Genomic DNA, 13,820 nt, shown 5'->3' on the forward strand with positions numbered 1-13,820 from the left:
AAGTGGCCGAATCCGCAGGATGAAATAAAAATCGTTTTCCATCAGCTTGACCGAGTTTCAAGGATTGCGTTCATGTTTGTGGTGGTGATGATGATGGTTGAGGAAATCGAGTGGCTACGATGGTGTCGATCGATCGTCGAAGTTCCCGGCCGCTGCTCGGACAGGTTGTTGTTCATTGAACAATGAGACGCGTGCGTCGATAACCGATCGTTTTGAACTGCGTGGCAGAGCGGCCTAGTGGTGTATGGTGACAAGTCGTCGATAGTGAGAAAAAGTGATCAAGATCGACTTGTCAGGTGTCGAGCACAAACGAGAACAAAATGTGCAGCAAGTGCAGTGAGTGTTGCCAGGGATCTAGGCATAGTGTGGACGCTAGCCCCACGCCAGGATCAGATTCTGAAACTTCAGGTAACCTTACCGGCTTCCTAAGGATCTTGTGGTTTACCGCTACACTTTTAACTATATTTTTTTTCTTTTTCTTTTAACTTTATCCGTCTCTCTTTTTTCCGCGTTTTTTTCATTGGTGAGCATAATATTCATAATCTAATTTCATAACGGATACATTGAGGAAAGAGAAAAAATCAGGAAACAACATTATCGACCGTGCATGAAATTCGTACGCGTTACAAGATTACGTCATCAGTCAACACAAACAAAAGACTCGTTTATCCTTTTTCTACTAGTTATAGAGGCTTTATCTTTCATAACGGAAATCAAGAAACGACGTTATCAGACTTTACTCGATTTTCACGCGTATTACGGGATTATATGGTCGACATAAAACAAAAGGCTTGTTTATTTATTTTTATTCGGAATCTTTATCTTTTGTAAGACGAGTTTTTAGTTTTCGTTGATGGAAAAAAAAAAACGAAGATTCGCGGAATCTTCTCGCGTTTTTCTCGCGACCGCTTAATCTCCGACTCTTCTCGTTCTTCTTTCCTCTGTAGTAACTCGAATATTTCCCGGAAAGAAAAACGTACGTTTATCCAGAGAACTTTCTCTCGCTTTTCACCCGTCCCGGGACGAACTTTTAATCTCTCGCTCTTCGAGGCTACCAACTCGGCGTTCTTTCGAAAGAACGGTCGGAAAGAAGGGTCGTGTATACGCGTATATATATATATATATCTGTTCCTACAGGCTGTGATTCCGTTGATAACGAGACTTTTTCTATCGTTCGTGTACCACACGTCGCGTACGAAAGAGGATCGTTTACGCGACACGACGTGTCCGTATCGTAAACGAGGTTACGAGAAGCGTAATGTGTAGGGCAAGGGTTGAAAGGAGGAGGAAGAGGAAGAACAGGGAAAAAGCTAGCGCGCTTGGCACAGCCTCGAGCTATCCTTCTCCAATCCCCTTTTTTTTACCCTTTTGCTCTTTCATTTTGTAAATATACACGGACCTTTTGACTTTTAGATTTTCCCAGGACTTTGAGAGGGAGCGAGAGTTTATCGGAGAGCGTTTTCGCGCGAAATGTTTGTCATGGAAATGCATCCATGTTTCTATACCGACATTTCTATACCGTTCGCCGCCCAGACTCGATTTTATTAAATCGTTATCTCCATCCGACTCGCCATCACGAATACTCTCGCGCCATGGACAAGCACAGAGTATTCGTTTCGTGGACTAACGCTCGAAAATGGGTCGAACAAGGTGTAAATTTAAATTCATACCTCCCGCGTGGCTAAGAATGTGAAAGTAGCGGGATCCTTATAAATTTACGCGACGAACAGACCGTCGACTCTGCAGAAACGACATGTATATTCCTGAAATATGCAGGATGCATATACCTAGGTCGTGCGACTAACACACATACACTCACGTTCACCGGCGCAGCTAACCAGAATCCCTCTCTCTCTCTCTCTTGCTTTCTTGCTCTCTTGCTCTCTCGAGTTTCGAGGTTTTAGCTAGGCAGCCGTCGTCGAGCACCGAATAATTTTCGAGGAAACGACTCGCTTGGCAATTATCCTCGGGCGAGTCGCGCGCACGCTACCGATCGAAGAGTGGGGAGGAGATAATCGTTTTATCCTACGATGGGATTAAGTAAGAAGTCGAGATCTCTTTGGCTACCGGATATCGCTAGCTCCTCAATTCTAAGCTCCTTTCGGTGCTCGAAACTGGCGCTGTTTTTCCCAAGTTTCCGAATCTTCTCTAGTAAGAAGGTATTTCCGAGGTATGGTTAGAGGGAAGTTCATCGCGCCAATTAATTTCGAATTCAATTTGCATCGCGTAACCCGCGGGGGGGGACGTAGGATCCGCGGTAAACTTTACGAAGATTTCTGCCCCCCTCGTTTCGTGGCGCTAATCGTCGACCAAATTCTCTTGCCTCGTTGCGTAGCTTCGATGCTAATGGACCCGTATCTCCTTTTCTTGTTGCAGAGGAAGAGTGGAATTCGGATGGCAAGGGTCGACAGTCCAACGACATCGGTGAGTCAGTTCTCTCTCTCTCTTTCCCCCTCCTCTCCCCGTCTTTTCGAACAGAACAACAAGAAAACTTTTGTTCAGAGAGGAACTCGGTCGAGGATTCTTCTTATACCTTCGTACTTCGATCTTCCTTTCAGTATTTATTCGTTATAAATTTGCTCAACTTGGAATATAGTTGCGTAGGAGTTGCGGAAAATGTTATCCTTGTTTTATTTTTATCGACAAAGATAATCGCGAGGAATAACAAACAAGCGAAGGACGAGAAAGTAAACATCTTAATTCCAATGACGAGGACGATTCTCAGATATAGATCTGAGAAGAACGTATAGCGAATAAATATTTAATAAAATATAGATTTTTGGCGATGAGTGTTTAAATCTGTTTCTGCGTATAGTTTTGCCGGGTTAGTGTTTAAGTAGGCACGCGTTACAAGCTTAACTTAACCCCTGGAATCGGCGAAGCGTCTGTTGGGTTTCCTCGGTTCGAGTTTCAGTACCGGCCACCTTCGTCTCCCTTCCGGCTGCTTCTCGTGACGCGTGAAAGCGATACGTCGACCGCCCTTCCTTCCTTCTCGTTAATTTTGCCTCAAGCTGTGCCTCTCTTTTTCTCCTTTTTCATCACCGTTGCTTGTACATCGCTGCCTGCCTCTCTTCGAACGTTTTTCGTGGCTGGAACGATGACGTTCCAACGAAGGAGCGTGCTCTTACGCGCCACTCAAATCCTGCATTTACCGTAAACGTGATTTTAAACGAATTCTCGTATGACTTAGAAATTAAGACGAATTTACCTGGAGTTTGGAATTTTTTGTCATTGATCGAGATTTGTTTTTTAAAATATGAAGGAATTAAGCGTTCGAAAAAAAGACTTACTATTATATTAATTATATTATTAGTATAATTAAAAGGATTAAGAACAAAATAATATCAATTATCGTAATAATCCTCGCGACACGAATGGTAATTTTATTTCTGGGAATATATCAAGACTATATCTTTCTTGCTTCTTCTCGCTATATATTTGTTACTAACTTTGGAAGTATATTCGTAACAATAAATAGAGATGATTAGGCGGAATCATTGTATACATATAATTTGAACGATATAATTTGATATTCGAGCAAACAGTATTATTCTTGTTATTATTATAATTTCTTTTATAAAACTTATAAATCGTAATTCAGATTTTAGTTTTTTCTAATGAATGATTTTCGATGTCACGTATCAAGCTCGCGATACATTAGATGCGTGATTCGAACGATAGGACTACTAATCGAATCGAATGCCCTTAATTCTGAAAACAGGATTTCGATATACGACGGACCTATCGCATTCGGCGTGAAGTTAGCCTCATTTCTCGTTTTATTTCCTGTAAATATTCACCCATGTTATTTGTCATATATATTTCATTCTATTATTATAATTCAACCAGAAGTTTCATGGAAAGGACATCGTGCGTGATACGAAAAATGCTGGTTCCGAGGAAACGAATTAAAACGGTATTTCCGTTCACGTCGGCAAACTCGTTTACTATCTTCTCACATTTCCTTTCGAAAACTCGAAACTTTGACAAAAGTTTCTACAAACTATTCGATTCGAATTTCCTTTCTCTTTAACAGAATGAACGAATAATAACAACTTCCCGGATTTCTATGTTTTTACTCATTTACCTCGTGCTTGCATATACTTACCGACCCGTGATAGAAATTGTTAAATGTCCTCATGTATATACATGATATTTGCAAAGTTCGCATTATATAAAAAGAGTATATCCTATAAATACATAATCGATACATAATAATAAATAAATAGATTGAAAACGTGAAGAAAAAGTTGGCGGTCTCGATTGATAACATTGGGTGTTTCTCGGTCGGTGTCTCAACGATACGGCATACTAGAGGCGCGCCAGTCGCCGTCGACGAGATGGCGCGATACGTCGCTCGCGTCGCATCTAGTCGCGAAACGTCAACGGCGTCGCGGTGGTCGCGTCGTGGGCGCCCTCGCCGCCGGTGGACGCCGGTCGAAGCGAATCGCGTGCCAATCTTTTAAAACGTTTTCTCGCCACACCCTGTTGCCAGTTTCTCTGTGAAAAACACGCGTTTGTGATATTATTTCGAGTTTCTTTTCGTTTCTCCAATTTTTTCAATTTCCTTAGATTTCTTGAATCGCGTGTCGCCGGTCATCGTCCTTCCATTCGATCGAGGACGCCAGAGTTAGTCCCGCGGTTCCTTTCCTCGCGCTAGCATGCATCTGGACGTCGAGTATTATTCTCGCAATGACGCGATTTCGAAGGACGCTTTGTAGTGTTCTCGATACGAAGGAGGGACGTTGTTGGGATGCAGATCGAAGGAAATCATTCTGGAGGTGCGTTCCCGTCTAATCCCCCTAGCGAAAACTCCTAATAAAAGAAGTAAGTGATAATGGTTCTCGATGAAACGTACGCTGCTCGCTTATTCGCTTTGAATCGTATCTTGCAATCATAATCTTAAGAATCGAAAGAACTTCGTTTGTCTGATTGCTCGGTATGGCAACGTGTGCATGTCGCGTTGTCTCACTTCAATGAATGATCACCGGTTCGATTCTTTGTCTTTCTCGCGGCGTCGAACGGCGACGCTCGGCGGATCCTCCGTCAACTAATATTGATTATAAAAGCGGCGGTGGCGGCAGCAACGGCGACGGAGGTGGCGGTGGCGGCAGCAACGAGGATTTTAGCGATGCTTCCTTTCGATTTGGTTTTCCTTCTGGCAGCCGGCTGCTGGCAGTGGTGCACGCGTCTCGGTTAAGATAGTGTGACGATCGCATGAAGTGTTCCATGAATTTATTTTCTTTTTGGTTTTGACTTCTGGTCATCGAACTATTATCGTTTATCGCGGGTGTTTGACCTACGATGAAATGTAAGCGGGAATTCCGTTGACGCTTCGAGCTAAGGTTAGGAGTCCGTTTGATTCGTAAGTTGTCTCGAGAAAGGAAAAATAAAAAAAAAAAAAAGAGGGATAGCAAGTGGTAAGTAAATCATCTCGCGATTAATTTTACGATAAATCGTGCAAAAGAAAATCCGCAAACGGGCCGTCTCGATATTCGTCTACGCTTTGAAAATTCTTCGTTCAAGCCCGATCGATGATCTCGAATATACGTATAGAAGGGTTAGACGAGCCTCTTTCAAGGAAGGTCCTGATTTTCGCGTAACTCGACACAGAACGGGACATGCGACACGTGGACGATAGGAGCGATGGAGAGCGGCGCTAAATAACGCAAAAGCACGTCCTCACGCACGTAATCGCGCACGCACGCACGTGCACGTGCCACGGATGTTTCCTCTCTCCGAAAGGCATTCTTCGGCTTCAAAGGCGATATAGATTTTTTTTCTCTCGGCACATGCTCGATTCAGAGACGGCCACGCACACACGCTCTCGTTCCGACACGGCAGGCGTATGCGCACCACGCTGCTTTCTACTCGCGTTTGCAGCTAGTACTCGCCTCGAAAGAGGGTGAAATTAAGGGAACGTTGAATGCACCGTCCTATAACCCAGACCCCCTTTTTTCACTACACCTCTTCTCTCTTCTTCCTAGTTCCGTCTCGCTTCATCTTACACCCTTTTCGTTCTCGCTCTCCATCCGTCTTCAATACCGACTCGATTCTTTCTCTCCATTCCTTTGCTTCTCGTTAAACTCGGCCATTGTTCGCGGAAAAGAGTAATAGTTTCGCGATTGTCCAATCTCGAACAAAACAACGAATTACTCGCGACGGTTTTCGATCGAAAAATTGCCAAAAAAAAAAAAACGTTGGAGAAAGCTTCGTTTAAAACCTGACCGCCTTTCCAACTGTTCCACTCTCCGTAATAACCTCGAACAATTACGGTTAATTAACGCGCGTTGTGGCCGAGTCGTCGGTTCGCTGACCTTTCGTCCGAACGCGTCGTAAACCTCAAGGTTGGCGGTCCTTTGCGTTTCCACGTAATCCGATATCCATTGGTCGGATGTTTTTTCGCGTAATTTTCGAAAGCTTTTTTCGATTCTCGGCTCGACTCGGCTCTGTGAAATTTGAATCGCTATAGCGAGGGAAACGGGGAAGGAGGGGGGGCATGGAAGATGAAGAGAAGGCGCACAGGAGCGCACTTTGGAACGCGTATTTTTGGCCGACGATAATCGATAAACGGCCTGCCGAGTTCGCCGAGAAATTATTGTCTATCTGCTCGAATATCTAATACGCGTTATCCCGTGTAACCGATCGGTTTATCTTTCTCGTCGTCAAAGACGATTTTACGCTTTAACGAATTTTCATGTTATTTCGTTGAAAATTCATTTTTCAATCGAGAACCACGCCAATTTTGAGGCAAACTCGTTCTATTTCATTTTGCCCGATGCGTTAAGTGCTAATTCAATATCGAAAACGATGTACGCGTGGATATATACGGATCAAATAAATTGAACGAAGATCGAATCGCCGATGGATTGTATCGACAAAGTGGCGGATTTCGTTGGAACGAGCGGGTTGTATACGATCACAGTTGCAGAGTATAAAACCGAGTCAAAACTTTTCCGCGCCTAATAGACGCCGATCGTTCTCGTTGGCCAGATTAATACGCGGCTCTTGTATGGTCACTATTCGCCCAATGCTTTTCCTTGAACAAGAGCTATGATCCCGTTCGCTGTAGATTCGGTAGTTTTTCTCTATAAAATAACGTAGAGTAATATTTTTAACACTAGTCCATATGTAATTGTTATATTTGTATAATTTTAATTGATTATCGCTTTATTCTTATATCTATATATATATATATATATACGTAGAGAGAGAGATTTGAAAATCCCGTGTTTTATCATATAAAATATTGGAATCTTTAATCGTTTTCTCACGACAAAATTCTCACAACAGGCATGCAACAGTTGTACCTGGATAGGTCAAGAAATCAAAATTACTCCCGTAACAGACAACGTGTCTCGTGATGGCAATCGAAATCGATCGAAGCCAACAAGCAACACGTATAATGTAATTCTAATCGCGCAGGATCATGGGCTACGTGTAGTGCATTCGATCGTGTTCCATGGAAGTGATTAAAGTCGATGGACTCCTCCTCGTACACATCGAATCGATCATCTTATGTTTCGAGAATTATCTTTCTCTCATACGTCTCTTCTATAACTCACTATAACTTCCGCCATTATTACCACGCTGCATCATTTTTTGCGTAGGAGTTGCCTCTGTCTAGTCGAAAAAGGGACATTGAACTTTTGATTAGGATATTATCCTATTATCCTAAACCTTTTCATAAAGATTTGTTATAATTTATCGTTTAAAAAGAAATTCAGAGACGCAATAATAAATAAAAATAGTTACCTCCTCGTTTATTTATTCTCTTCGCTAAAATTTTTCTAAAAAGTGAAAATTATTGGAAAATAATTTAACAGAGGTATTCATCGATATTCGAGAAACGCATCGATTCGTTGCCAAGAAATTGTCAAGCCTGTATTTGTACGCAGGTACAATATTTGCAGAGACCGACCGTTTGGAATCTTATCTACGATGACGAATTATCGAATATCCGAACGTTAGATTAGATTTCTCGGTTAACGGGCGAATATAGGCGGACGAGAAAGACAAGCTTTCGTTGATTCGTCCGTTTCGTTCCCTCGTTCTCCGTCTCTCTCGCTCGCTCGCGTGTGTGCTACACACCGCTATTCTGAAAATAAACGCGTTCGAGAATCTCGCGGTGTCGTGGTTGCCAGTACTGGTCGTATCGTCGAGCACAGAGCTTCGAGTTTTATCGAACCGGTCGGTGCACGGGGATATCGCCCGCGTATCGCTCAGATCATCCGTAGTTGTTCCCTCGTCGCATGTACTCGCGTACTATACTTTTCTCTCTTTTTTTTTTTTTTTTTATGACTAACGCTTCCGTTCCGTGATTTCGAAGAAGGGTGAGAAGGCGGGGTTACTTAAAAAAATCAATTTTAGCAAGGGGATTTTCGCGAAATTCGTGTCGCTTGATTCGATAATATTAAATAATATCGCGTTTTTCCATTATTATATACGTGTTATATATCGAAATAAAGTGTGTTGAACGATAATTGAATAAAGTAGTGATAATATGTATCGTTCGAAACAAAAAGAAAATTAATCTGAAAAAAATTCAGATATTAAAAATGATAATAAATGTTAATTTCGATCGAATCATATTTTCTTCATCGAAAGACTCTCGGTGCTTTTAACGGATTTCAATACGGATGTCGGTTATATAAAATTCTGCCCGTCTTCACGGTAATGGATTTCAGCGCATAGACTCATCCCTGTAGAAGATAAATCGACGAATGACGTTTCAATTTCGCGATCGACGCGAAGTTGTTCGTTGGTGAACGATCGATGACGAGATAATCCATAGACGAGTGAAAGACATCGAAAGGACTCGTCGCTTCTTATCTCGTCGCCTGTTTCAGTCGCGGCCAATCATCTTGGAAATTTACCAATTAATTTTTACGAACGAAAGTCCCTGCGTTGACATCCATTAGTCTGGCAGCAATACCCGAGATACCAATGGAGATACGTTTGCCTGGAATTCGCGGAGCTCGTTGTTAATTGGACGTCGACCGTCCCTCTCGAACGGATGGACACAACCGTTTGCGACCTACATTCGCATTGCGAGCTACCACTGTCGTCGACCCGATTAAACGTAGATTCGTCGCTCAGTTACCTCTTCGATACCGCGTGCCGCGCGGATTATCACGACATACTCGCGTAAAATAGTGTATTTAATATTGTAACCGCAGTTTGGAAATATATTGGACCGTCGTTTGGCCGGATGAGTGGGAAAAAAATGAGAGAGAATAGAAACAATTCTAGTGAGTCGATTGTAAATGCGGCTATATTCAGACCTGTATTCAAAAATTAGTACGAAGAGCGAGGAAATGTTAGAGGGCAGCACTAGACTAGATTGCTCGCGTTGCTTTGACAAGTAACGAATTGTAGAGATTATTATAGCTTTATCTCGTGCAATTTTATCTTGTTTTATGTTATAATTTTTTTTACAGTGTTCCGTGGTTAAGTATAGTATGTATTTATTATAAAAATAGGTAACGTTTCTTATATTTCCAACGTCTCTAATATTTTCAAATGGAAATATCACGAAAGGAAGGGAGATAGAAACATTTGCTTCGTTCAGCCAATAACGAACGTGGCGAAAAGGTGGTAGGGACGCTTCACACGTTACATTCGTCCGTGGAGAATATGTATATTGTTATTCTCGCGATAGATGCGAATAGTTGACCGTGGTTCGGTAAATAGCGGATACATTCAGTACGTGTTAAACCCGTGTTTGGAATTTCGGCTCTCCCTCGATACTCGTTTCTCGAGGGAGCGACGAACACGAATAAAGTGGCGCGTGCCTCATGGCGCCTATCGCTCGCACGTGTCTTTCGTAACTATTTCCGCCCACTTCCGCGAACGCGTTATTCTCGGCCGAGTTTATCCACGACTTTCTGCCAAATAGGTCGTGCCAAGGGGAAGGGGAGTACTTCCCCGTCGCGCTTAATTCGATTTTAACCCTGTCGTTATTATAGGTGATTATAATCGCCCATCGTTGGACGCGCAGTGTATATCAAAGGTGACTATACAGTCATCCAATCTACCATTAAAATTCCTTGTCAAGTTTCGCTTCAGCTTGATATCCTTAATTGACACTTAAAGGACGCGTAACAAAAATAATAAAATAATTATATCAGGGATGAGATCATCCTCACGGAAAGACTGATTTATTGAAAAAAAAGATTCTCTTTTTTCTCGACAAGAATCTCATGCTCATCTCCTTTCCTCTTTACCTCTTTTCCTCCTTTCCTCTTCGCCTCTTTTCGTCCATATTCAATAGCGACTGCGAACGCTTAAGCACGTATAACATCAATATTTTATGCGATTACCGTTTACGAAAAAAGTAAGTACATACATAAGCATAACAAACTCCGTCACGAGTAAAAGGATTAATCAGACGACTGTCGAATTCTCTCTCCCTTTCTCGAAAGGAAAGAAGAAAGAAGGAAGAAGGAAGCGTAGACTAAACAAGAATTTTCGCGACTTGTTCCAGGTGGGTCCGGCAGGGGGGAGGGTGAGGCAGGCTCGAACGAGGTTCCAACTGGGAGGAGAGGCGGCAGTGGCGGCGGCGTGGGTAGCGGAGTCGGCGGGGGCGGGGGCGGAGGAGGAAGCGTGCTGGGGGTTGGCGGAGGTGGCGGAAGCGGAAGCATCGGCTCGGGGGGCAGAAGCGGCTCAGGGGGAGGGCGATCGAGGGACGAGCCGAGGAGGCACACCCTCGGCGGCGATCACCAACCGTCCCTACATCATCAGCAGTTCAACGCGGCCCAGCAGCTACACCCCCTTCATCCCCATCATCTGCCGCCGCCACACGGCCAATACGGTACGCCGCCCACGCGTCATACCACCATGGATCTCGAGGTGAATCTTTGCTCACGCAACATGTAAATATATATATATATATATATATCGACATCTTATTGTTTGCTCTCCTTATTACGTAATTTTTCTCGAGTCTTTTACACGGCGTGTTTTTACCCGATTTCCTTCTCCCGAATCTTGACAAAGAATCGTTTGACGTTTCCTCCGTCTTTTTTTTTTTTTCTTCTATATTATCTTTCTTCCAATTTTTATCTTATCTCCGTTTTATCGAACTGCAGGGGCTACGAGAAAATTGTAAATTATCTAAGGAACTTGTATCTCCATTTTTCTTTTCGGCTCGACGATAATGTTAATTGTATAAATTGCATAGACCGGTCGAATTTAATCTATCCGCTAACCAGCCGTTTCTCGTGCGTTAAACCCAAGCTGGTTAATCGATTAAGGGGGTGGAGTCTCGCGGGGAAAAGTAGCCGTAAATCGCGTTACCGTTCCGGGAATACAAATTAGCGGATCGCGTGCGACGATCATATACGTAAGGGACGGTGTTCGCCGAACGATGTATCCGGCAATGACTCGAACGGATATATAGCAGTATTCCGAGGTCAAGAACCGAGCATAACGAAGGGAAGAGGTTAATTAAGTCCCATATACACCTACGCCGTCGTCCTCGTTTCTCATCTTCCGTTGCCTCGGCTGGCTCGAACGTTCCAACGTTTGGAACATATGCGCTCGTGCCGCGCTTCGTCTATTTTCGGGCGCAGCTTTCCTGCGTTCCTGTTTATCCAGGTTCCGTGGATTTGAACCGGGAAAATGGATTCCGAGAAATAAACCAGTCGTCAGCCCCTGCGAGTCGCTCCTTAATCGTGTAATATACATTTTACCTAAGTAGCTTGGTGGCGTACACGTGGCACTTAACCGTCTCAAGTTATCGTGCACGGTCACGCCTTCCTGCTCGTTTCTTCTCCCCCCTCCACTTTTTTCGATTATATTACTATGTTGGTCCTTTTCTTGCCTTCTCGTCCGTCGACTCGACGAAACGCGTCACCGAAACTACCTGCGTCGTTTTTATAAACGCGAAACGACGCAATAACGTGATCGCCAACTTTCGAGCGTTTTTAAGAATTTTTCGCGAGAGAGTTGGAAAAGGAGAAGAGAGGCGGGAAAGAGTTGGCGATCGCGAAAGATTTTTGCAGAACCGCAAGAGTCCAGGCCAGCCTTCGAACCCAGCAACGCAACGGCCACAGAGAGCTCTCCTTCGACCATGCCTCGGGTCGATCGATCGCGATCGCATTGTTTCGCTCTTACCTTTTCACAGTGCTGCATTTCCAGCAAACCCTTTTTTCTGCTCCATGCATATATACGTCTAACTGGTTTACTTGTGTGTGTGTGTTTCCGTGTACCTGCCGCCGCCTAACAGATGGGGACCAAGTCTCGCCAGAGAAAGGTAATTCTTTTTTTTTCTCTCTTTTTCTTTTCACCTTTTTTCTACACGTTTCTCCCTTTTTCTCTAAGCGCTTGGATATCGTTTCGATTCGCACGATGGCATGCATCCGTTTTTTCATCGTTTCTCATCGTTTTTTCTCTATTATATCGTCGAACGTACGGATTGTTCTCTTTTTTTTCTTTTTTTCTTTTCATTCCTTCTCTCTTTTGTTCGCGTCGAATTCCAACGATCGTTTAAACGGAAACAAAGAAACGAAGAGAGATTGGACGAAACTTCCGCGGTTATATTGACAAACACTTTCGATTGTTTCAGTCGCCTCTTCCGCGCGGGTACCCACCTCCCTCTACGACGATGTTGTTCGATGACGACCCGGGCATCATGTCCGAGGTGGAGACATCGAGCACCGGATTTCGACGGGGTGGCAAGCAAAGAAGCAGCCTCCCCGTCGTACGGACCCCCAGCAAAACTCTGGAGCGACCACTAGGTAACTCACGACCCGCAATAGAATTAGGAGCGTCTTGTTGCTGCCTCGCTGCTCGATGCCCTTGTCGGACATTCCTGACGAAACGATGCGTTTCTGTGGACGATTCCTTAGGTCTAGTGTTCCTGCAGTATAGGAACGAGACGAAGCGGGCGCTCCTACCGAACGAAATCACTAGCATAGACACCGTTAAGGCTCTCTTCGTACGAAGTTTTCCGAAGCAACTCACTATGGAATATCTAGACAGCCCCCACGTCAAGGTTTACATACACGATAGCAACAAGGATATGTTCTACGAACTCGAAGATCTCAGGTACGATACCTCGAATATTTTACTCCCTTTCAAATATTTTTTTGAAATAATAACAGATACAATGGAATACATTGAAATAACTTGTGATACGGTTTTTAGATCCATCTCAATTTTATAATAAAAATCACAATCACTCTTACTTGGGAATATGTTAATTTTTAGAAATTGTTGGTATATGGAAAAATATTTCAGAGAATTTAATTTCTATCCTCCTCCAGTTTTCCAATTAATTGTACCTCTTCTTTACTCTCTTATGATACATCTTTATTATACATATTTTAAAAATTTTCGTCTGAAATATTTTTCGATATCATCGTTGGTTTTCAACATTCATTTTTTAATTTAAATGGAATACTTTGGATATGTTATGTATCGATGCTCCCCTATCACATCCCAATCGATTCCCAAATTGTATTAAAAAATTCCCCATTTCGATTCCAGATCGCATCTGAGAGACATCCGAGACCGAAGCGTCTTGCGACTATTCGAGAGCACTGACGGTGTGACAGGGATGCCAGGACCATTGGGGATACCAGGGACAGGAACGGGACTACCCCCTCACTGGGAGGACCAGAGCTACTTCAGCGAGCCGGAATTCGACAGCGAATACCAACATCAGCATATTCACAAGAGCAAGGTAACCAGCTTCCAAACCAGTTTGCAAAATATATTGTTCCACCCTCTTTGGAACAAGGACTTGATCGATTCTCGATATAGAAAAAAATTTTCGAAATTATTTACGATGGTTACGAAATAAATATTTGCATATA

At 43.3% G+C, this 13,820-nt stretch overlaps 1 protein-coding gene across 31 annotated transcripts in view; it reads left to right on the plus strand.

The window, feature by feature from the left end:
* The window catches only part of LOC107996375 (uncharacterized), a 94,117-nt gene that overhangs the window by 35,916 nt on the left and 44,381 nt on the right, over positions 1 to 13,820 (plus strand). For 25 of the 31 annotated variants that reach the window (XM_062078606.1, XM_062078629.1, XM_062078630.1 and 22 more), the window contains exons 3-8: positions 2,377 to 2,424; positions 10,487 to 10,851; positions 12,230 to 12,256; positions 12,569 to 12,740; positions 12,852 to 13,050; positions 13,492 to 13,687. In XM_062078606.1, the coding sequence (XP_061934590.1) occupies positions 2,377 to 2,424; positions 10,487 to 10,851; positions 12,230 to 12,256; positions 12,569 to 12,740; positions 12,852 to 13,050; positions 13,492 to 13,687 (1,007 nt within the window). The remainder of the gene's footprint in view (positions 1 to 2,376; positions 2,425 to 10,486; positions 10,852 to 12,229; positions 12,257 to 12,568; positions 12,741 to 12,851; positions 13,051 to 13,491; positions 13,688 to 13,820) is intronic. The other 6 variants (XM_062078609.1, XM_062078622.1, XM_062078627.1 and 3 more) reach the window with 2 other exon arrangements.

The sequence above is a fragment of the Apis cerana genome, linkage group LG8 (genome assembly GCF_029169275.1).
Source record: "Apis cerana isolate GH-2021 linkage group LG8, AcerK_1.0, whole genome shotgun sequence".
Lineage (NCBI taxonomy): Eukaryota > Metazoa > Arthropoda > Insecta > Hymenoptera > Apidae > Apis > Apis cerana.